This window comes from Thalassophryne amazonica, chromosome 3 (genome assembly GCF_902500255.1).
Source record: "Thalassophryne amazonica chromosome 3, fThaAma1.1, whole genome shotgun sequence".
In the NCBI taxonomy this organism is placed as follows: domain Eukaryota; kingdom Metazoa; phylum Chordata; class Actinopteri; order Batrachoidiformes; family Batrachoididae; genus Thalassophryne; species Thalassophryne amazonica.
Window position 1 is genome coordinate 76,667,814 of NC_047105.1, and position 24,307 is coordinate 76,692,120.

The 24,307-nt window shown below is 42.1% G+C and overlaps 1 protein-coding gene across 6 annotated transcripts in view; it reads right to left on the bottom strand.

Annotated features, from left to right (window-relative positions):
• The window catches only part of ankrd52b (ankyrin repeat domain 52b), a 118,962-nt gene that overhangs the window by 61,571 nt on the left and 33,084 nt on the right, over positions 1–24,307 (bottom strand). For all 6 annotated transcript variants that reach the window (XR_004559616.1, XR_004559617.1, XM_034166855.1 and 3 more), the window contains exons 7-10: positions 19,859–20,001; positions 6,165–6,377; positions 5,992–6,070; positions 5,430–5,544 (exon numbers count right to left, since the gene is read on the bottom strand). Coding sequence is in view for 4 of the 6 variants with exons in the window: in XM_034166855.1 (XP_034022746.1) it covers positions 5,430–5,544; positions 5,992–6,070; positions 6,165–6,377; positions 19,859–20,001 (550 nt within the window). In the remaining 2 variants the exon portion in view is untranslated. The remainder of the gene's footprint in view (positions 1–5,429; positions 5,545–5,991; positions 6,071–6,164; positions 6,378–19,858; positions 20,002–24,307) is intronic.

A 24,307-nucleotide genomic window follows, 5' to 3' on the forward strand; every position in this document is an offset into this window, starting at 1 on the left:
GAGAAGCTCGGTCATTCATGGGGAGCTCGGAGTAGAGCCACTCCTGGGAAAACCCAGGACTAGGTGGTTTATATCTCTACATTGACCTGGGAACACCTTGGCATCCCCCAGTCGGAGGTGGTCAATGTGGCCTGGGAAAGGGAAGTCTTGGGTCCCCTGTTATGTGTCGACGCGGGTTGAGGAGCGGACCTGCGTCAGACGGAACCCAGCGCTAAAAATAACCAGAAAGCGGTTCCAATAACAAAAACAATTTATTTATTTCACCCACTGGTGCATAATAGAGTGTAAAAACTAAAATAGCGTCCTTCTGGTGGAGTGAAGGCTGGCACGCTCTCCAGCGCCCAAAAGGATCGAAGCCCGGCGCTCCTGGACCCACTACCACCGCCAAACACCCCCCAGGTGGACACGACAAACCGACTCTCTGCGAAGCATAGAAGAGGTGAGGTAAGTCAGTAGTTACAACTAATATCCTTCAAAAGACACACACTATCAGCAACACATTCAGGTCTGTATTTTAAGCTTTATGCAAATGAGCAGCTTCTCACAACAGGTGGAGGATCACTTGTCCGCACGCCACAGCAGTGAGAAGCAAGCTGCACAATTCTCATCACAATTCAAATATACTGCGTAACAAAATACCAAGTTACTATCAACAATTAGTCAAACACTTAATCACCTCTGATGTGTGCTGACAGCATGTGTCCCTCACCCTTCCTGCTTCACGGGCTCGATGTGTCAAACCCAGGCGCGGTCCTCAGTGTCTCACAAACGAACATCACAAGGTCGAGTTCCTGGCAATTCTGCTTGAATCACACATGACTTAAATGCAGAACGCCATCCAATTATCTGCTTCAGCTGAAAGTCTTTAAGGCTGCACGTGAGCACCATTCACAGGTGCTGCACATGATGTTGATGAGGGTGAAGGACTCTTCAGCCAGCACCTTCTCCACAGACAAATCAGTTTTCATGCCACCTGGAGAGCAAAGAAAAGAAAAGAACACCAAAATGTCCAGCCACACCCCCCAACACACAACAGTACCCCCCCTTTAACGGGAAGCCTCCCTACCGAACAGACCAGGCCCGAGAACAGCACCTCCCTCCGGGGTCCTCGTCAGGAAGCAGACAGCACAACGCTCCTAAGGTCCACCACAGACAGCAGGACAGGGCACCGCAGCTGGAAGGCCGGCTGGCAGCAACAAAAACCCCAAAACAGTCCCCAGTACAATCCAACACACAAGAAAAAACACAAAACCCACCCAAAACCTCCCCAGGGGACCGTCCCATCCAACCCCGGGAAGAAAAGAAAAACACCCAAACGCAAAAACCCAACACAGCCCCACAAACACAATACAAACATAAATGCATAAAAGAAAAATAACAAACAACCCCCCCAGAACGACCTGCAGAGCCCAACCCCCCCCAGAAGGCCTTTACCGCCAGTTCCAGGAGGAACAGCCAGAACCAGAATCCCACAAAGGTCCCCAGGTGTACATGGAGCAAACGGCGCCCCCCAGAGGACCGTACCATCAACCCCAGGAGGTACCCTCCCCACAACCCCGGAACCCCAGACCCGGCCACACTTGGCTAGTCGGCCCCAAGCCAATTGCCCCCCAGAGGACCGTCCCATCAACCCTGGAGGTGGAACCCGGAAGGAAACACAACAAAATCAAAATCCAACCCCCGGAGGACTACCAAAAACAACCCCGGGGGTAAATAAAACAACCGTAAACCCTATCACCCTCCCCGGCACCCCGAAAGACCCCAGGTCCCTCCCAGAGCCCCTCGGCGGCTCAATTTTGGCGAACGGCTCACAACATTAAGCCGGGGAAGGGAACAGGAAAAACTAACCCAGCCCCAACCCCAAGGCGCAGCGGAAAACCGGAAATACGTCCGGTGCCCCAACACGACCATACCCCAGCCTCTCGGGAGGGGTGGAACTACCGAAATGGCGAACGGCAACAGATCGGCCCACCCCTCCGACTGAGGTATGTCCTCGCTGCACCACACCCCGGCAACACCAATGACGAACGGTACAAAGGCTCACCGAGGCTGGAGTGGAACCGGGCCCTAACCAAACCAAGAAAAACGCCCCTAACACCCCCCCCCCCCAGGTGCAGAGGTCTTCTGAGAACGCTCGGTGTGACCAACCTGCACCACCCCACAACCCACAAGACGAACGGTCTTGGGGCAAGTGAGGTTGGGGTTAGGGATGTAGGGAAATAAAAAACAACAAAATAAAACAACCCAAAACCCAAACAGAAAATACCCAAAAACACATAAAAAATACCGATCAAGTGAGCCCAGACGGGCTTCTAACCGCCTAACGTTCACTCCACCAGACATGCCTCTGACTCCCCAAACAAATTATAACCCCTATTTAAAGAAAACAAAACATTAACCCATACAAGTTTTTTTTTTTTGTGTGTGTGTGTTATTTTGCCTGTCCCAGAACACCTGGAGATACGTCACCATTATCTTTCTTGACGCTTATACGTCGGGGCAATACAGTGGTCTCTGCTTGTCCGAGCTGCATGGGCTCGTCAGCAAGAGGAGCCAGAGGTCCCGTCGGAGGAGTCTCAGTGGGGCGAAGAAGAGGCGGCCCAGATCTGTGTCGGGGAAAGCCCCGAGACGAAAAAACCCGCTCTGATGGCCGCCCTCTCTCGCGTCCACGCTCCGTCATCCGATCATCTAGACGAATCACCAACGATATTAGCTCATCTAAATCGTTTGGCTCGTCACGGACTACCAGCTCGTCTTTTAATGACTCATTTAACTCATCTACAAACACTCCTCGTAAAGCTGCGGCGTTCCAACCTGACTGAACAGAAAAAATCCGGAAGTCCACGGAATACTCCGCCGCACTCCGCCTCCCCTGCCTGAGATTCAGCAAACGTTGGGCAACGGTATTCGTTTTCACCGGATGGTCAAAAACCAGTCGGAACTCCCGGGAAAAATCCTTAAAGGATCCTAACAATGGCGAGTTGTTACTCCACAACGCTGTGACCCAAGCTAAGGCGTCACCTCGGAGCAAATTTGTCACATATGAAACACGGCTCCCATCAGAAGAGAAGGAAGCCGGTCGCTGAGCAAAAACCAGAGAACATTGCATCAAAAACGAAGCACAGGCTTCGACGTCTCCCGCATAAGGCTCCGGATGACAAATAATCGGTTCGGACGCCGAATCTCTGGGTGACGGAGTTATCTGCACCGGTATCGATGGTGCCGCAGCTGGAGCAGCAGGAAGCAGAACGGCTTGCGCTGCAAGCTCCGTAACACGGCCGTCTGTTTGTTTAATTTGGTTTGCGAGATGCTGTAATTGCTCCCATATTTTCTCCAAGTGTTCTTGAACTTTTTCGGCAAAAGGAACCGCCTCTGCCGCTGGGTCCATTATGGAATGGCCGGGAACTACTGTTATGTGTCGACGCGGGTTGAGGAGCGGACCTGCGTCAGACGGAACCCAGCGCTAAAAATAACCAGAAAGCGGTTCCAATAACAAAAACAATTTATTTATTTCACCCACTGGTGCATAATAGAGTGTAAAAACTAAAATAGCATCCTTCTGGTGGAGTGAAGGCTGGCGCGCTCTCCAGCGCCCAAAAGGATCGAAGCCCGGCGCTCCTGGACCCACTACCACCGCCAAACACCCCCCAGGTGGACACGACAAACCGACTCTCTGCGAAGCATAGAAGAGGTGAGGTAAGTCAGCAGTTACAACTAATATCCTTCAAAAGACACACACTATCAGCAACACATTCAGGTCTGTATTTTAAGCTTTATGCAAATGAGCAGCTTCTCACAACAGGTGGAGGATCACTTGTCCGCACGCCACAGCAGTGAGAAGCAAGCTGCACAATTCTCATCACAATTCAAATATACTGCGTAACAAAATACCAAGTTACTATCAACAATTAGTCAAACACTTAATCACCTCTGATGTGTGCTGACAACATGTGTCCCTCACCCTTCCTGCTTCATGGGCTCGACGTGTCAAACCCAGGCGCGGTCCTCAGCATCTCACAAATGAACATCACAAGGTCGAGTTCCCGGCAATTCTGCTTGAATCACACATGACTTAAATGCAGAACGCCATCCAATTATCTGCTTCAGCTAAAAGTCTTTAAGGCTGCACGTGAGCACCATTCACAGGTGCTGCACATGATGTTGATGAGGGTGAAGGACTCTTCAGCCAGCACCTTCTCCACAGACAAATCAGTTTTCATGCCACCTGGAGAGCAAAGAAAAGAAAAGAACACCAAAATGTCCAGCCACACCCCCCAACACACAACATCCCCTGCTAGAGCTGTTGCTCCCATGACCCGATCCTGGATAAGCGATTGAAGATGAGGGAATGATAATAATAATTTCAAGAACTTAAATGTTTTGAAAGAATTTAAATGTTAGAAAAATATTAGAAAGAATAGTTACATTTATCAACAATGCAGGTTAGAAATGCTAAGTTTTACCGTTATAGTGTTGTCAACATTTAAATATGAGGTCAAGAAAGATGTCTTTATTTTATTTTTTATGAAACAAGTATTTATTTTTATTGAAGTCAAGAAAGGGTGACTATAAAGTGAATACTGCGAAAACAGGTTATTTTCATGTTTAGGTGACAGGGGGGTGTTGTTGGCAGCTGCTGAAAGTAACTAATAAAGTAACTAGTAATCTAACTTACTTTTAAAATTGAGCAATCAGTAAAGTAACTAAGTTACTTTTTCAAGGAGTAATCAGTAATTCCATTACTATTTCAAAGTAACTGTGGCAACACTTTGTGAGTGACTTTAGTTCCGTCCAAATGCACCATTTCAGTCTTTTTTTTTTTTTTTTTTTTACAGATAGTATACTGCATATCAAGCCACCAATATTCACACTTGAGTTTTAATTTCATAGATTTTCTGTATCAGTCTGTTAGCACATATTACAACTACAGCCTCTGAAATCCGGTGCAACTATTATCATCCGGTGCAAATCAGCCATAATTATTAAAGTCATCTTGTGGTAAAATTACATTACTTCACTTCCCCAAATCAAACTAAACCTACCAACATAGGGCTGAAGACAGTGAAAATGATGAAATATGGGACTGGTTTGCCTACAACATGACTGTTTTAATCAAATCAGCTTTAAAACAATCAAATCATTTGGTAATTTATCACTACATTGTTTTGAAAAATTTCACATCCATTGTAATCAACTCTTTTTTGACCTCCTCCTCATCAAAAGGTCACACATTATGGGGCAACATTCTCACTTCAGTTCACGCTGATGTGCTCAGTTTTGGAGTGTGAATACTTGTATTGAGGGCAGTGTAACAAATAAAACTCTGAACTCTGATTTTAAAAATCATCTAAACACTTTTGTGGTGGTGGACTAGATTACATTCAAGCAGTTTTCCCTTTTTTTTTTTTTTAGAAGGGAAACAGACGTACCTGGCTGGGTCAGCACCATGTGTCAGCAAAGTGCTAATCAACAACTCCTGGCCATGCCTTGCAGCAACATGAAGTGGACTGTTCCCATGCAAATCAACACAGTCAATCTCAGCACCTGTGCTCAGAAGGACAAGGAAATATAACATGAACTAGAAGTGCACGTCAGAATGCACATTTGCCAAGACCCAAAACAACACTTTTTCAATTAATAATCAACGAATTAATAAAAAAAAATATTGCTCTTACTTTTTGTACATTAACCCCAAAAAGGCAATAGTTTTACATCAGGTTACAGTCATCCTTCAAGCATAGTTTCATGAAAACGTGCTGTTTTACATTTAAAATGTTAAAAATTAAATCTGAAATTTCTTGACTTTATCGAATGAGCCTCAAAGTGTAATTTCACCAAGTGTAACATAACATTGTTTTCTAAAAATAATTTCATTAGTAAAATGACTCATGTTGCAACATTAAAAATTAATAAAAATGTCCTGTCCCAAAGCCCTTTACTTAGATCTATCCCAAAATTGACTAGTTTTGTAATTCACACATTTTATGTTACCATTTTGGATTAGAATTTGTGAGCCTGTGAAGCCCCCATATAAAGCAGCCATATGCAAAGGTGTCCGTCCTTCTGCATTCTATGATAGACAGAAAAATAAAATAAAATACACAAAATCAGTATCTTGAAATGTAAGTTATACATTTTGTCTTCCACAAAGAAAATGTCTTCACCTGTACATTAACATTAGCCCCATTGTTGATTAGCAGCTCAAGACACAGCGTCCCGCTGGAGGAGGCGGCAGCCAGATGTAATGGCGTACTGCCGTGGTTGTTATACTGAGTGATGTTTGCACCACAGTTCACCAGCTCAGTGGCCACAGTGTCCTGCCCCATATGGCATGCCATATGTAGGGCTGTGTTTCCGAATAGGTTGGGTTCATCAATCTGAGATAGAGAGAAGACAAATATTTAGTGACCATAAATGAAACAGCTCTTTTGGTTTAACAGCACTAGAGCATTCCTTGTTAGCCTATGTAAAATTTGAGGATATGCAGCAATCGGTGCTGACATAAGTATTTGTCTTAAAGTCTTTTTTTAAGCTACAGTCTGATGTAAAGCTCTAGTCTTACTGAGTGAAAGAGGAATGAAATAAATGTTTTAAAATAATAGAAGCCTTTGCTATAAACACAGAGCTGTATTATGGGCAGTGGTGGGCACAGCTAACCAAAAAGTTAGCATCGATAACGGAACAAACTGAAAAGTTGTTTTTTTTTTATGAAGCTAAACCGAAAAACCACCCAAAAAAATTATCGGAAGCTACAGCTAACCAATAACTTTCAGCATTGTCTCTGGTACACTTGCAACTAACAAGCTGATTTTGAGTTTTAACACCATGATCGCTTCTGGTAGCGTCAAAGATGACCACAGATCCAAATAATAAGTCAGCATCTCACGGACCAAGCTTTTTCTGTTGTGGCTCCAAAGATGTGGAACAATTTACCGCTCGACATCAGGCAGGCCTCTTCATTTTGTGTTTTTAAAACTAATCTTAGAACCCACTTTTATGTACTGGCTTTTAACACAGAATGAGATTCTCGAACTGTTTTGGTTGTTTTAACTGTTTTTACTTGTTTTAGTTTTAATTTTTTGGGGGGGCTTGTTTTTTATTTGTACTTTGTGGTTTGTTGCCTTTTATGTCCCCTTGTGTACAGCACTTTGTATCAGCTGCAGCTGTTTTTTTGAAAGTGCTTTATAAATAAAATTGATTTGATTTCTGTCTTTGTGCACCCTGCCCACTGCTGGAAGCTCCTGTTTACTACATAGCTTGCAGTAGTGAAGCAGTTGAGAGGAGCAGTGAAAGTCAACTCTCTACACACACACAAAACATATGTCATTATTCCTTAACAGAATATAGCAGTATCACAGTGAGGCGGAGGTCTTGGAAAATAAAGCAGTGCTGACTTATGGTTTTGATTTATAAATAAAATTAATACGGATAGAATAACTCCATTAATGTCAATTCTGTCATTTGTACAAAGTTAAAATATAACATATGTCTTTTAATTTTAAATAATGCACTAATTCTGAAGTTTTGTAACAAACACAGACGGATGCCACAGGGATTATGGGTAAAATGTGCCTCTGCTAACACTGATTGGTTGACTCATTCATTCTATGTAAAAACCAACATGTTAATGTGATGTGTGTTGGTGTTTACATATAAATGCTTTTGTAGAATGCCATTTTTTGTGTTAAAAAAAAGGCATTTGCAAAACAAAGTGAAGTTGTAATTAGACAACCGTATGATATAACCGGTGTCAAAATAAATAGAACACTGCCATCTACTGGTGCCCAGATGCTCAGTACTTAGGGCGAATACTGCCATGAACACTACTGATGGCATGTAGATGGCAGTAGAGACCCTGAAAACTTGCTAAAACAAATATTCCAAATAAAGATAAACTTTATTGATCTCACAGAGGAGAAATTCACCTGTTACGTCAGCTCTTAAAAAACACAAGGTGGGTGCAAGTGGAGGAAAATGCTCATCAAACAGCGTGTGCAAGGATAAGCAATAATAATAATAATAATACTTGTAACAGTACAAGACATAAGAAATGAGATAGAAATAGAATATATATATATATATATATATATATATATATATATATACACACACACACACACACACACACACACGTGCATATGTATATATACAGTGAGGAAAATAAGTATTTGAACACCCTGCGATTTTGCAAGTTCTCCCACTTAGAAATCATGGAAGGGTTGGCATCCCTTCACTGGCTTCCTGCTAGGTTCTGCTCCTAACCTTTAAAATTATTCATGGACTGGCACCTCCTTACCTAGCTGACCTAATTAAACCTTACGTACCGGCCCGGGCTTTATGTTCTCAGGGTGCAGGACTCCTTTGTGTCCCTAAGGTGAATAAGAAGTCTGTGGGACACAGAGCTTTCTCTTATCATGCCCCTGTTCTGTGGAATGATCTCCCTTTTGCAATAAAACAGTCAGATTCTGTGGAGACTTTCAAGTCCAGACTTAAGACGCACTTATTTTCCCTTTCATATGGCTAGCATACTGGTACAGTTTTGTTTTACGCTTTTAATTCATTTATTAGTAATTGGAGTGGGCTGTGACCTCAACTTTACCTAAATTCTGGGTCTTTTAGTGAAGTTTAGGGCTAGTGGCTGGCGATCACCTTAGTATTTCTGTTTTTCTTGTTGTTTAATGCTGGCAAATTATACAGTATTTTTTGTCTTTCTGATGCCTGATTCTGTTTTTTCTCTCTGTTTAAGGTGCAGCTCCATCCAGAGATGGGAGTTGTATTCGTGTTGGCGATCCTCCTGTCCTGTGCACCAATAGCATTTCTTGCATATTTGTCCGTGAATTGTTCTGTAATTTATGTTTCTAGCATGGCCCAAGCAGAGGGTCACCCCTTTGAGTCTGGTCTGCTTGAGGTTTCTTCCTCAGAGGGAGTTTTTCCTTACCACTGTTGCTCTGGGGCATAGGTGTCGAACTGATTCCAGAAAGAGCCAAGAGGGTGCAGGTTTTCTTTGTAACCACACACTGCACCACTGATTTCACTGATTAACATCACTTTGAGCAGATGGAATCAGTTAATCAGTGAAATCATCTGGTGCAGTGGGTGGTTACAAAGAAAACCTGCAACCTCTTGGCCCTTTCTGGAATCAGTTTGACACCTATGCTCTGGGGGTTGGCAAGGTTAGACCTTACCCATGTGAAGCGCTTTGAGGCAACTCTGTTATGATTTGGCATTATATAAATGAAAATAAATTGAAAAATTGAATTAAATTGGGCATGTCCACTGTGAGAGACATAAGCTAAAAAAAAAATAAATCCGGAAATCACAATGTATGATTTTTTTAATAATTTATTTGCATGTTACTGCTGCAAATAAGTATTTGATCCCCTACCAACCAGCAAGAATTCTGGCTCACACAGACCTGTTAATTTGTCTTTAAGAAGCCCTCTTATTCTGCACTCTTTACCTGTATTAATTGCACCTGTTTGAACTTGTTACCTGTATAAAAGACACCTGTTCACACACTCAATCAATCACTCTCCAACCTGTCCACCAGAGACAAGACCAAAGAGCTGTCTAAGGACACCAGGGACAAAACTGTAGACCTGCACAAGGCTGGGATGGACTACAGGACAACAGGCAAGCAGCTTGGTAGAAGACAACAACTGTTCTGATGAGACCAAATTAGAGCTTTTTGGAATCAACTCCATTTACCATGTTTAGAGGATGAGAACAACCCCAAGAAAACCATCGCAACTGTGAAGCATGGGGGTGGAAACATCATACTCTGGGGGTGCTCTTCTGCAAAGGGGACAGGACGACTGCACCGTATTGAAGGGAGGATGGATGGGGTCATGTATTGCGAGATGTTGGCAAACAACCTCCTTCCCTCAGTAAGAGCACTGAAGATGGGTCATAGCTGGGTCTTCCAGCATGGCAATGACCCCAAACACACAGCCGGGACAACTAAGCCTGGGGCTCCGTAAGAAGAATTTCAAGGTCCTGGAGTGGCCTGGCCAGTCTCCAGACCTGAACTCAATAGGAAATCTTTGGAGGGAGCTGAAACTCCAAACCTGAAAGATTTGGAGAAGATCTGTATGGAGGAGTAGACCAAAATCCCTGCTGCAGTGTGTGCAAATCTGGTGAAAAACTACAGGAAATGTTTGACCTCTGTAATTGCAAACAAAGGATACTGTACCAAATATTAACATTGATTTTCACAGGTGTTCAAATACTTATTTGCAGCAGTAACATATAAATTATTAAAAAAATCATACATTGTGATTTCTGGATTTTGTTTTTAGATTATCTCTCTCACAGTGGACATGCACCTAAGATGAAAATTCCAGCCCCTCCATGATTTCTAAGTGGGAGAACTTGCAAAATCGCAGGGTGTTCAAATACTTATTTTCCTCACTTTATATATATATATATATATATATATATATATACATATATACATATGCATGGGTGTATATGTATGTGTATGTATATGTGTATATGCATGTATATAAAAAAATAACCCATCCATGTCTACTACATTTAAGATGCATGGAATTTAATAAATGCAAACCGAATTTCAGACATCTTATATATATTACTCTGGAACAAAGAGGACACTCATTGTTTGACAAAAGCAAGACGTTAAAGAGCAAAGCGTTGAGGAAGCGTTGCAGCTCACAATGATTCCAATTGAAAATAATGGAGAGGCAATCTGAGCTTCTTCTGGCATTTTTACATAAAACAAACACAATAACAATGTCCATAATATACAAAGGGTTTAATGCTGTTGTCTGTGTGGAGCCTGATCAGACCATCTCAAATGCATTTCTCCTGTCATGAATGTACTGAGATTACCCATAATGCACTGGGCACAGCATGTCCACACTAAAACCTTCTAAATTAGTGCATTACTTAAAAACTAAAACATACAGAAGTGTTCAGAATAATAGTAGTGCTATGTGACTAAAAAGATTAATCCAGGTTTTGAGTATACAGTGGTCCCTCGTTTATCGCGGGAGTTACGTTCTAAAAATAGCCCGCAATAGGCAAAATGCGCGAAGTAGTCAGCATTATTTTTTACAATTACTATAGATGTTTTAAGGCTGTAAAACCCCTCACTACACACTTTATACACTTTTCTCAAACAGGTATTAACATTTTCTCACTTTTCTCTCGTGTGTAAACGCTCTCAAAGTTCAAACCTTAGTAGAAAAATAAGACCAACCTGTTTTCAGGCCCAAACATTTGTTTGAGAAATAAAAATAGAACGTTTTCCTATAAATAATTATGATGGCTTTTAGAACTAACAAATTTAATTTTAACGATCAACCGACGAGGTTGGACACATAAGAAATTATTAATAGTGACTGACCTGTATTTCACAGTTCCTCTGACCGCGCCTCTTCGTCCTGGCGCCACTCCGCTGCTGCGTCTTTTTCCACTGAAGGCCTCGGTGCAGGTGTCTTTTTCCGAGTGAAGAACACAGTTATGGGTAGTTGTTGGCACTCTTTTTTCTTCTGGGCGAGAAGATTCTTATAAACAGACACGCAGAACACAATGCGCGTGCTCTGTCTTCGCGGTGTCGGACCGGCCTGCTTGATGAGGATGCAGAACCCAATGCGCTGTAAAAAAAAAAAAAAAAAAAAAAAAAAAAGCATGCAAAATTGGACAAAAAAAAAAAATCTGCGAAACTGCAAGGCCGTGAAAGGTGAACCGCGTTATAGCGAGGGACCACTGGATTTCTTATTGTTATATGGGAAACAAGGTACCAGTAGATTCAGCAGATTCTCACAAATTCAACAAGACCAAGCATTCATGATATGCACACTCTTAAGGCTATGAAATTGGTCTATTAGTAAAAAAAGTAGAAAAGGGGGTGTTCACAATAATAGTAGCATCTGCTGTTAACACTACAAACTCAAAACTATTATGTTCAAACTGCTTTTTTTTAGCAATCCTGTGAATCACTAAACTAGTATTGAGTTGTATAACCACAGTTTTTCAGGATTTCTTCACATCTGCGAGGCATTAATTTTGTTGGTTTGGAACCAAGATTTTGCTTGTTTACTAGTGTGCTTGGGGTCATTGTCTTGTTGAAACACCCATTTCAAGGTGTCAGGAAAGATGACTTTAAGCTTGCTTTCAGCATGTTTTCATCTTGGAATATAATACATGCCATGGAATTAATATACATGCTGTTGGCTTAAACTGCACAGTGTTTGGTACCTTACAGAAGTAAGTGAGGTCATACCGGACTTTTCCATTGCAAATGGGGAAGCCCACGGAATGAACTCAGTGGTGAAGACGATGGAATATGTCTAAGAATGATTCTAACATGACAAGTATGATCAAATGAAGTATTAATGTGTTAAAATTAAGAGTTGATTAGAAAAAGTATGTTACAAATAAGTGAAATGAATGATTATATGAGTTGTTTTTCATAAAGCTTGCAGAGTCAGAGAAAAAAGAGGAAGTGAAGAAGATGTCGCAAGCAGGGCAAGAAGAGCTGATGTTAAACAACTGATCAAATGATTAAGATGTTGGTAAAATATGAAATGAATGATAAGGAATGTGAATTCTCAGAAAAGCTGAAGTGTTAACAGAAAAGAGGAACTTGAGAAATAAGTTACTGGTAAGGGCTGCAGGGATTTCCAGTAAAGTGGAAGGAGAAGGGAGGAGGTTTTGAGTCAACAGCGTCCCCATGGTAACCAAGATCATCTGAGGACAACAAGAGTCAAGCACATATATAAACTGTGAAACACCAGAAAACGGGGTTATTCTTCCATGGAGGGGTGCTGTTGGCACTACTCTCCTGCTACGAGGAGATCACAAGACTTGACCATCTTGTGAGCAGCAATTGGAATCGTGGAGTGAGAGGATTGGAGCCATAAAGATCATTTGAGAGAGTTTTCAACTCCCACTCAGGCCGTCCAGTCACGGAGTAGCAGAACAACGGAGAGTAACCACTGGCCTTAAGTCTGAGTGGGGAATGTTCAACGATTTCTCTCTCAAGGAACATCACCGCATACCAAAATGGATTAGATCAACTTTTGGTTGATTGAAGACGGAATAAATTCTTATGTGGATTAACTTCCTGAAGGATTACAACATCACACAAGGATCGTGGTCAGCTAACGATTAATAGCTGATGAAGAGGAAATCAAGTTCATCGAGCTGGGGACCCTAGCCTCAAAAACCTCCTTCCCTCACTCCTAGAAAAAATGGTTAAGAAGTCAATCCAGTCCCAGTCAAAAGTAAGATCAGTCAGAATTATTGAATTAAAAATAAAAATCTCTGCCAATCATTATTCTAATTATACTTGAATTACTGTTGTGAAATTATCACCATATAATCTATGTTGATTATGTTATTGGCACTTGCAAAACCTGCAATAAATTTCCAAGCATGCAGTTAAAATGTTAAAGCTTGGACATTGGATTATTGATGCTTCTTAAGGTGTAAAAGTTAAAGTTTACTGGGTGTACAACATCAAAAGGCTGTAAAAGGTTAGTCTGGTATTTAATGAAAATACATCCTGGGGACTCGCTGTATGAGTCACTAAATTTAAAATCTAGCAACATTCCAAGAGCCCTGATCCATAAGAGGAGAGCTGCTGTTAACGGGCGTGGCCGGTTCGTATCCTGGTTCCTGAGAAGGCTTTTCGACCGGGGTGCGAGATCAGCTTCAGTGGGGTGGACGTCCGGATGGAGGCAGTGAGCAGCTAGACGAATCTCCTCGCCACCAGCTTGAACAGCCTTTGTGCAGCCCTGCCGGGTAATACCCGTGGAGACACGAAGGTCGGACCCCAGAGACGGAGAGCTGGTTTTGTACACAAACACACATCGGAGGGTGAGCGTGTGCCGTGTATCTAAAAAGCGGGATCTGACAAAGGGCATGTCCTCTTCAGCATAAGGCAACATGACCTCTTCAAGTATTTTGACATATCCAAACTGATCCATACCTGGTATGCCATATATAGGCCCAACACTATAGTAGGAGAAACATGCCCATATCATGATGCTTGCACCACCATGCTTCACTGTCGTCACTGAACTGTGGCTTGAATTCAGAGTTTGGGGGTCATCTCACCAACTGTCTGCGGCCCTTGGATCCAAAAAGAACAATTTTACTCTCATCAGTACACACAATATTCCTCCATTTCTCTTTAGGCCAGCTGATGTGTTCTTTGGCAAATTGTAACCTCTTCTGCAAGTCTTTTATTTAACAGAGGGACTTTGCGGGGGATTCTTGCAAATAAATTAGCTTCACACAGGCATCTTCTAACTGTCACAGCACTTACAGGTAACTCCAGACTGTCTTTGATCATCCTGGAGCTGATCAATGGGTGAGCCTTTGCCATTCTGGTTATTCTTTTATCTGTTTTGATGGTTGTTTTCTGTTTTCTTCCACGTGTCTCTGGATTTTTTGTCCATTTTGAAGCACTGGAGATGATTGAAGATGAACAGCCTATAATTTTTTGCACCTGCGTATAAGTTTTCCCCTCTTCAATCAACGTTTTAATCAAACTACGCTGTTCTTCTGAACAATGTCTTGAACGTCCCATTTTTCTCAGGCTTTCAAAGAGAAAAGCATGTTCAACAGGTGCTGGCTTCATCCTTAAATAGGGGACACCTGATTCACACCTGTTTGTTCCACAAAGTTGATGGGCTCCCTGACTGAATGCCACACTACTATTGTGAACACCCCCTTTTCTACTTTTTTCTTTTTTTTTTTTTACTAATAGCCCAATTTCATATCCTTAAGAGTGTGCATATCATGAATGCTTGGTCTTGTTGGATTTGTGAGAATCTACTGAATCTACTGGTACCTTGTTTCCCATGTAACAATAAGAAATATACTCAAAACCTGGATTAATCTTTTTAGTCACATAGAACTACTATTATTCTGAACACTACTGTATATCTGATATTTTCACTTTATAAAACTTCAGACGTGATGTTAATTTAAATAACTTGTCCGAAATTAGTTTGGTTAAAATTTTAACCATAGAAAACTGTATGCCTCTGGATGACTTGGCTGATATTGCCAACAAACTAGTATGGGGTCAAAACAAATTTTTTTTTTTCTGTGAGCAGTTCTCCTTTCTCCTTCCTCTCCTTAGAGCAGTTTCTTCTGAAACTAGCTCTCCTCTGTTTGCAGAGGATAGAACTGCCCATCTACTATACTCGAATCTTTGATGTCAGACTTTATAAATGTTAGTGGTCTAAAAATTATTGGACCAAAATTTATCAGAAGATAATTAGTCTGCTGATGGTTTTTAGAATTATCTGAAAAGCTAATACTGCATATCAAGCCACCAATATTCACACTTGAGTTTTAATTTCATAAATTTTCTGTATCAATCTGTTAGCACATATTACAACTACAGCCTCTGAAAACATTAGCCTTGATAATTAGCGGTTAGCGGAACTGTGCCCACCATTGATTATGGGACGTGATTACACTAGAAATGTCAACAGATAAACCACTGATGCAGAACCTTGATTTAGGATACAGAGCAAAACAACACAGGACCAACCAGGAAGCCCTGCAGGATACCACATTATTGATGCCTTATCCTATGTCCAAATACTTAGACATTTTTAATAGACAACATCTGTAAAATTGCTCATAAAAACTATTGCAAGATAATGCGTGCATAATTAAGAGTTCAAAGATATCTTAATTGAATTTAAGGATAAGTTAGTTTACTTTTTTGAACAACCCTAATAATATTAGAACATTGCTAACAAACGGGTATCCGAGTGTACTACTCACTCTGATGATTGCTTTTCAAATTATTTTTGAAAAACTAGGAAAAACTGCACGTGTGAACAGAGAAGCCATTGTGGGAGTTACACAAATCCACAGTATGGTCAAAATAGCAATGAATTGATGCTAGCAGCTTACTTTCTAACTGTCTTGATGTCAGTGGTACAGTGACAGATAAAAACTGCCACATAGGAATATTATTTCTAATCTTAGAAGATGGTTCCACTCAGTTTCTTTACCACTGATGCCACACACACAGTGCATGCATTATGAGTCAGCTTTTTTCTTTATTTATGACATATAGAACAGGCATTGTAGAAGTGAAAATAAATAGAAGTAACAGGTACAATATAAAATACACTTTGAACCTCTCTGATTAGCTAACCAATAAGGAAGTGACACTTATAAACAAACTTTATTGAACAATAAATAATAGTTGTTAAAATTTCAGTGGAGGTTTACAGTCTGAGTACCACCAGTGGCTAAAGGGTGCCTACAGAACTTGAATTATGTCCCCAGCAATATACATGTAAATAATCATAAAATCCAAGAATGCATTAAGAACGCGACTGTGCAAATTTAATGTTTGGAAAAATGCAGTATAGAGTTATGCCTCAGGTGCCACATTGATACTTGTGTGTTTACTTTTCAGCAATTACAAGTTAACTGCTAATATCTTAATTTTGTCTTTTAAAGTAAAGAATGAAAAAAAAAAAACTAAAAATATTATGCAAAGACCACAATGCAAAATTAAACATATGAAGTACGAGGTCTGTTAGAAAAGTATCCGACCTTATTATTTTTTCAAAAACCATATGGATTTGAATCACGTGTGATTACATCAGACATGCTTGAACCCTTGTGGGCATGCAAGAGTTTTTTCACGCCTGTCAGTTACGTCATTCGCCTGTGGGCAGTCTTTGAGTGAGGAGTCGCCCACCCTCTCGTCGATTTTTCATTGTTTAGGAATGACTCAGAGACTGCTGCTTTGTTTGATAAAATTTTTTCAAAAGCTGTAAGGCACAACTGAGTGGACACCATTCGATAAATTCAGCTGGTTTTCGGTAAAAATTTTAATGGCTGATGAGAGATTTTGGTCTGTTAGTGTCGCTTTAAGGACGGCCCATGGCGCCTGACAGCGATCTGCGCTTCGAGGCGGCAGCGTCTTGCCGTTTCAAGTTGAAAACTTCCACATTTCAGGCTCTGTTGACCCAGGAAGTCGTCAGAGAACAGAGAACTTTCAGAAGAAGTCGGCATGAGGAGTTTATTCGGACATTCCATTGTTAACGGACATTTTGTAATGAAAGAACGTGCGGGCAGAGTCGCATGTCGGGCCGGACCTGACCGCGGGGGTCGCGACAGGAAAAACACCTCCGTTGGAAACCTTAATGGACAAATTGGAACATGCCCAAGCTGTTAAACAATTTCTCAGTTACTCACTTCTTGAAAGACATCAAAAGCCGCCTGAATTTTACAAATGGTTTTCAACACGGAGGTGTTTTTCCTGTCGCGCCGCACACAGATTTGCACGCACGTCTTTCATTACAAAATGTCCTTAAACAGTGGAATGTCCGCATAAAGTCCTCATGCTGGCCTCTTATGAATCTTCTCTGTTCTCTCACGACGTCCTGGGTGAATTAAGCCTTAAATTAGGATGTTTTCAGCTCGAAACAGGCTGACGACGGCGCCTGGAAGCGCTGCGCGACGTCCCGCTCCGTGGGAAGTCCTTACAGTGACAGAAACACCCCATAATCTCTCATCAGCCGTTAAACTTTTCACCGAAAACCAGCTAAATTTCTCGAATAGTGTCCACTCGGATATTCCTCACAGGTCCAGAAAAAATTTTGATAAAGCAATGTGTGCCGTCTCGAGCAGCGTGTGAAACAAAGGAATTCAGCCGAGAGGGCTGGACCACATCTCACTCAAGGCCTGCCCACAGGGAAATGAAGTCACCGACATGCGTGAAAAAACTCACGCATGCGCACAAGGGTTCAAGCATGATTGGTGTAATCGCACATCATTCAAATCCATATAGTTAAAAAAAAATAAAAGTGTCAGTTTCTTATCTAATACACCTCGTACAGTCCTGTCATTCACTGCAACGACATTTGATACACAAGAACAAAAAGGTTGCTGTCATGATTTATTGCCAGGTAAGATTATTTCACTTCTCTAATACTGTGAGGAAAATAAGTATTTGAACACCCTGCGATTTTGCAAGTTCTTCCACTTAGAAATCATGGAGGGGCTGAAATTTTCATCTTAGGTGCATGTCCACTGTGTGAGCGATAATCTAAAATATCCAGAAATCACAATGTATGATTTTTTAATAATTTATTTGTATGTTACTGCTGCAAATAAGTATTTGAACACCTGTGAAAATCAATGTTAATATTTGGTACAGTAGCCTTTGTTTGCAATTACAGAGGTCAAACGTTTCCTGTAGTTTTTCACCAGGTTTGCACACACTGCAGCAGGGATTTTGGTCCACTCCTCCATACAGATCTTCTCCAAATCTTTCAGGTTTGGAGTTTCAGCTCCCTCCAAAGATTTTCTATTGAGTTCAGGTCTGGAGACTGGCCAGGCCACTCCAGGACCTTGAAATGCTTCTTATGGAGCCCCTCCTTAGTTGCCCTGGCTGTGTGTTTGGGGTCATTGTCATGCTGAAAGACCCAGCCATGACCCATCTTCAATGCTCTTACTGAGGGAAGGAGGTTGTTTGCCAAAATCTCACAGTACATGACCCCATCCATCCTCCATTCAATACGGCGCAGTCGTCCTGTCCCCACTGCAGAAGAGCACCCCCAGAGTATGATGTTTCCACCCCCATGCTTCACAGCTGGAATGGCTTTCTTGGGGTTGTTCTCATCCTCTAAACATGGTAAGTGGAGTTGATTCCAAAAAGCTCTATTCTGGTCTCATCTGACCACATGACCTTCTCCCATGCCTCCTCTGGATCATCCAGATGGTCACTGGTGAACTTCAAACGGGCCTGAACATGTGCTGGCTTGAGCAGGGGGACCTTGCTGCCCTACAGGATTTTATACCATGACAGCATCATGTGTTATTAATGTAATGTTTGCGACTGTGGTCCCAGCTCTCTTCTGGTCATTGACCAGGTCCTCCTGTGTAGTTCTGACCTTTTTCAGAATCATCCTTACCCCACAAAGTGAGATCTTGCATGGAATCCCAGACCGAGGGAGATTGACAGTCATCTTGTGTTTCTTCCACTTTCTAATAAATAATCATAAAAGTTGTTGTCTTCTACCAAGCTGCTTGCCTGTTGTCCTGTAGTCCATCCCAGCCTTGTGCAGGTCTACAGTTTTGTCCCTGGTGTCCTTAGACAGCTCTTGGGTCTTGGCTATGGTGGACAGGTTGGAGTGCGATTGATTGAGTGTGTGAACAGGTGTCTTTTATACAGGTAACAAGTTCAAACAGGTGTAATTAATACAGTAAAGAGTGCAGAATAAGAGGGCTTCTTAAAGAAACAAGTATGTGTGAGCCAGAATTCTTGCTGGTAGGTAGGGGATCAAATACAATGAGGAAAATAAGTATTTGAACACCCTGCGGTTTAGCAAGTTCTCCCACTTAGAAATCATGGAGGGGTCTGAAATTTTGATCTTAGGTGCATGTCCTCTGTGAGAGACATAATCTTAAAAAAAAAAAAAAAAAAAAAAAAAATCCGGAAACCACAATGTATGATTTTTTTTTAATAATTTATTTGTATGTTACTGCTGCAAATAAGTATTTGTAGTATAAGTATCTGTACCAAAATATTAACCTTGATTTCCACAGGTGTTCAAATACTTATTTGCAGCAGTAACATACAAATTTGTAAGTGGGAGAACTTGCAAAATTGCAGGGTGTTCAAATACTTATTTTCCTCACTGTAAATTATAAAAAAAAACCAAAACAACATACATTGTGATTTCCGGATTTTTTTTTTTAGATTATGTCTCTCACAGTGGACATACACCTAAGATGAAAATTTCAGACCCCTCCATAATTGCTAAGTGGGGGAACTTGCAAAATCGCAGGCTGTTCAAATACTTATTTTCCTCACTGTAGTTAGGAGATCAGACCACTTTACCTCTACCCCAGCCATCAACAGATATTTGACCACGTCCAACTGTCCACAGGCAGCTGCAGCATGGAGCGGAGTATAACCACGTTTGTCCTTGCACATCACATCAGCACTGTGAGACACCAGCAACTTCAAAACCTCCACATGTCCTGAAGAATAAAAAAAAGAGCTTAATATTTACTGGTACTGTTAATGATAACCTTCGACATGTTTAGCTATTAAGTATAAGCTTCAGGCATGCATTCCCAATAAGGTTATATGAGGTTACATTTCACACCGCTCATCTTCTTATGATTGCCAATGGGCTTGCACTGGGTTACTGTGTTGTTGCTAAAATCGCCTACCTGCACTGTGCTCTTGTTAAGGGCCCCATCACACTAGAGCACGAATGCTGTACCAATCACAAAAATCAAAATAGGCAATCAAACAGAATTCAAGCTGCATTCATATGGGACAGACATTCGTACAGTCATTTACAAATACCCAGAATGTGGTACGGAACCAGCACAAATGATTCGTGCAATTAGCAGTGCAACAGCACCTGAATCCAGGTGGACTACTCAGCGTGCAAGTCCAATGCAGACATAAAAAAAGACATGGAATAAAAACAACACAGCACGAAACCCCACAATGCTGCACCCGAGGTTTGGGTGGAGAACAAGCCAGGCGGTGGAGAGCGCGGTGTGACAGGCCAAGTGCTGCGAACAGACGGTTCCCGAGTTGGATACCCCCATGCTCGCCTTCCTCTTTTCTCCCTGTCTGTCACTCTCGCTCCCTCTCTGGAAATCAGCTGTTCGCAGGATGGGGGGGGGGGGGGGGGGCATAGCAGACCGAGCACTGCAGCACCAGAGCCCTGCGTGGCTCCCGGCCACTCCTGTTGAATATCGAACTGTTAACGCCAGTACCCGCAACGTGTGTATTTCACTTCCACTCGATCTTACAACAGGCCTGTCCAGTCCCGCCCACACCCATTACACGCAGAGAATTTATGTGAGTATAATAGAGTTGCATTCAGTCTGTGTCTCCTCCTGTCTTGTAGGGGAAAACACGTCATTTAGATTATCAATAACGTGATTCGTGTTGTTGAATGTTGGAGTCCATGAGTGCCGTGAATGTTACCTGGCCGTATGTCTTTTGGTGTACAGGAACAGTGCAAATATTTGGATGTTTACATTTAGGTTAAAGACAGTCTCATGTGACAGGTGAACTTCTGGTGACTGACCCTGTCACATGAGACCGTGAATGTAGCACCTCGCTGCGCTACCTCTCTCTGTCTCTTTCTCTCTCACACCCTCTCTCTCTGGATCAGCTGTGCATAGCGGACGCTGTGCTGGCCAGGTGGGTTCACACGCGAGCCGTGAGGTGAGATGTGTAGATGAAGCAGGCACATGCACTTGCACTGCTGCAATCAGTGGCCAGATTGAAATAAGCCTGGTTGCCTGTACAAAGCGCCGGTGGCCCAGAGGTATGCTGCATCGCGCATGGCTCTTCGACGCACAGACGCGCCCACCCGGCCCTGTTTTCTTTTTTCCTTTTAGTGTTCTAGAAAACAAATAAGTATATATAAAAATAAAAACAGTTAGGTGGGTGAGAGATCTGTGCATCTCAGAGGCGCACGGCAACTCGCACGGACGGCTCTGAGACGCACTGCCGTTGACAGTGCCTGTGGTCGTGGTATAATGTCCAGATTGTGCATGTAATCACACATCCATTGACAGGCCACCTCGTGTGTCAGAGGATTCATCTGAATTTTCATGCCATCATGGCTGTTAAACCTAGTCCACACTGCAGCAGTGCATGCCAATGCATCAGAGACGCATTGATGCACAACGTTTGTGATCATGGTATAACGTCCGTATTGTGCATGTAATCACACATTCATCGACAGTCCACCTCATGTGTCAGCAGATTCATCTGTATTATCATGCCATCATGGCTGTTAAACCCCGCCCACACGGCCACAGTGTGCGTCAATGCGTCATGGACGCACAGCACTTGTGATCAATGTTCAAATTGGGCATGTAATCACACATCCATTGACAGTCCGCCTCATGTGTCAGAGGATTCATCTGAATTATCATGGCATCACGGCTGTTAGACCTCATCCACACAGTGCACGACAATGTGTCACAGACACACACCAACTAGCTGTGACACACGGTGTATTTGGTATGATTGTGCAATGTTCACATCTAGTGCACATGATGATTGCAACTTTGCACATTACAATATTTCCTTTGTGCACTGAACAGGATACAGGGGGTGGGGGGAGCACAATCCCGGGGTTGCCATTTTATATGCCAGTTCGAATGTCATTGAAGCTAGCAGTCACACAGCAGTACGACCACCATACCAATATTCCCCAGTTCAACTGCAGCAGGACAGTAGTGTGTATACTATCTACATTTGTGCTGGCCTGCCAATATGGCGTATTTCCCCAAGTGCCACACAAATGCTATATGAGGAATTTGAATGCAGCACAAATGGAGAAGGACTTGCATGAATGTTTTTTGAATGTCACTTCATACGGCATTTGTGCAATTCATGCTGCAGGTCGAACGCAGTACGACTGCAGATCGACTTGCACAAATGGCGTTCGACTGTCCATTACTACGGGAGTACGAATGCAATACGACTGACTCCACCACCATTTGTATGTTTTCCAGCATGAGTGACACGGGAATGTGCCGACTGCTGTAGGAATGCTGTATGAGGCATCAGACTACAGTTCTAATGCAGCACAACTTGCACAAATTCTTACAATTCGTGTTCTAGTGTGACAAGGGTTTAAGACTTTTTATCTGCTCACGAAAGTACTTGTAACTGCCACTATTCTTTTATCTAAGAGGGCACAAACAACAAGTCTCCACCTTTTTTTAATCAAAATGTGAAGGTCCTGATTTTGAGTTTTCCAGCTTAAACTAGCTTTCAGCACATGACAACACTTTTTTTGATCACACGCTGAGCACATGACATGGGTGGACCACCCCTCTGTTGCTGTGAGCCAACAGAAATCGGTTGCGAGAAAAGGTTCACCCATTGTAACAGGGGAGACTCCACACTCTCTATAAAACGTAACTGTACCATTGTTCGAGGCTACTCTTTTGACCGGGTTCCTGGGTGAGCTGTGTTTGTCAAGAACCCAGATCTGTCTGATTTCACATAAGATTTAAATAAACTGTATCCTTTGCACTTAGAGTTTTTTTTTAAATATTCAGGACAGTACCAATAAAGATCTGGGTTTACAATACTGCAATTTCTCCATGTAATGTGGAATTACATCACGAAGGGCATTCGGCACAAAACCTGTACCAAATCAACATGCATATTTTTCAAATCTCTCTCAATTCTCACCAAATTCCGGTTAGCTGGAAATCATCTATAGTGATCCCAGTCCCAAAGACGACTAAACCGAAGCAACCTAGTGATTTTAGACCTGTCGCTTTAACGTCATTAATAATTTAATATTTTGAGAGAATTGTGAAGAATCTTATTCTGGAAACGGTGGATGGAGCCCTGGACACACTTCAATTTGCTTACCAGGCAGGGAAAGGGGTGGAGGATGCAAAGCTTTTTATTCTCAACTCCCCGTATAAACATCTGGAGAAGCCACAGGTACATGCCAGACTCTTGTTTGCAGACTTCTCGTCTGCATTTAATACGATGCAGTCGTATCTTTTAGATCTCTTAGTACAAAGGCTGCGTGATGATTTCCACCTGCCTCACCAGCTTGGTTTATGGATTTTTAATTTTTTATCTGACCGAGAGCAGAGGGTCTTTGTAAATGGCTGCTTCTCGGACTCTCGTGCTGTCCACAGGCTCACCACAAGGGTGCGTTCTTTCACCCCTCCTTTTTATTATGTATACAGACAGCTGTAGGAGTTCTCAAGATGACAGCTATTTGGTCAAATTTTCTGTTGACACTGTACTGTTGTCTATTCTCCACGGTTCAGAATTAGACCAGGGAGCTGCTTTATCAGATTTCATTTGTTGGTGGGATAACAGCATTTTGGCTTTAAATGTGTCCAAAACTAAAGAAATGATCATTGACTTCAAATGTAACAGGGATGTGGCCAAGGAGTGTATTATACACAATGAAAAAGTGGAACTTGTCACACTATGTAAGTATTTGGGGACTATTTTTGATGACAAGCTGAAGTTTGATGTGAACACAGACGCCATTGTGAAGTGAGGACAGCAGCAATTTATCTTCTCCGTAAATTGAATTCTTTTTCTGTCAGGCCTGCAATCCTTTGTCATTTTTCAGTCTTTTATTGAGAATCTTTTGTGTTTTTCATTTATCTGCTGGTTTCACAGTCTCGGTGAAAGAGAGAAACAGCCGGAACAACACTGTTAAAATCTGTTCAAAGATTATTGGAGTGAAACAAAGAAACTTACACTCTTTTTGTAATCAACAGATCCTCCGGAAGGCTCAAATTATCTTGTCCTTGTCAG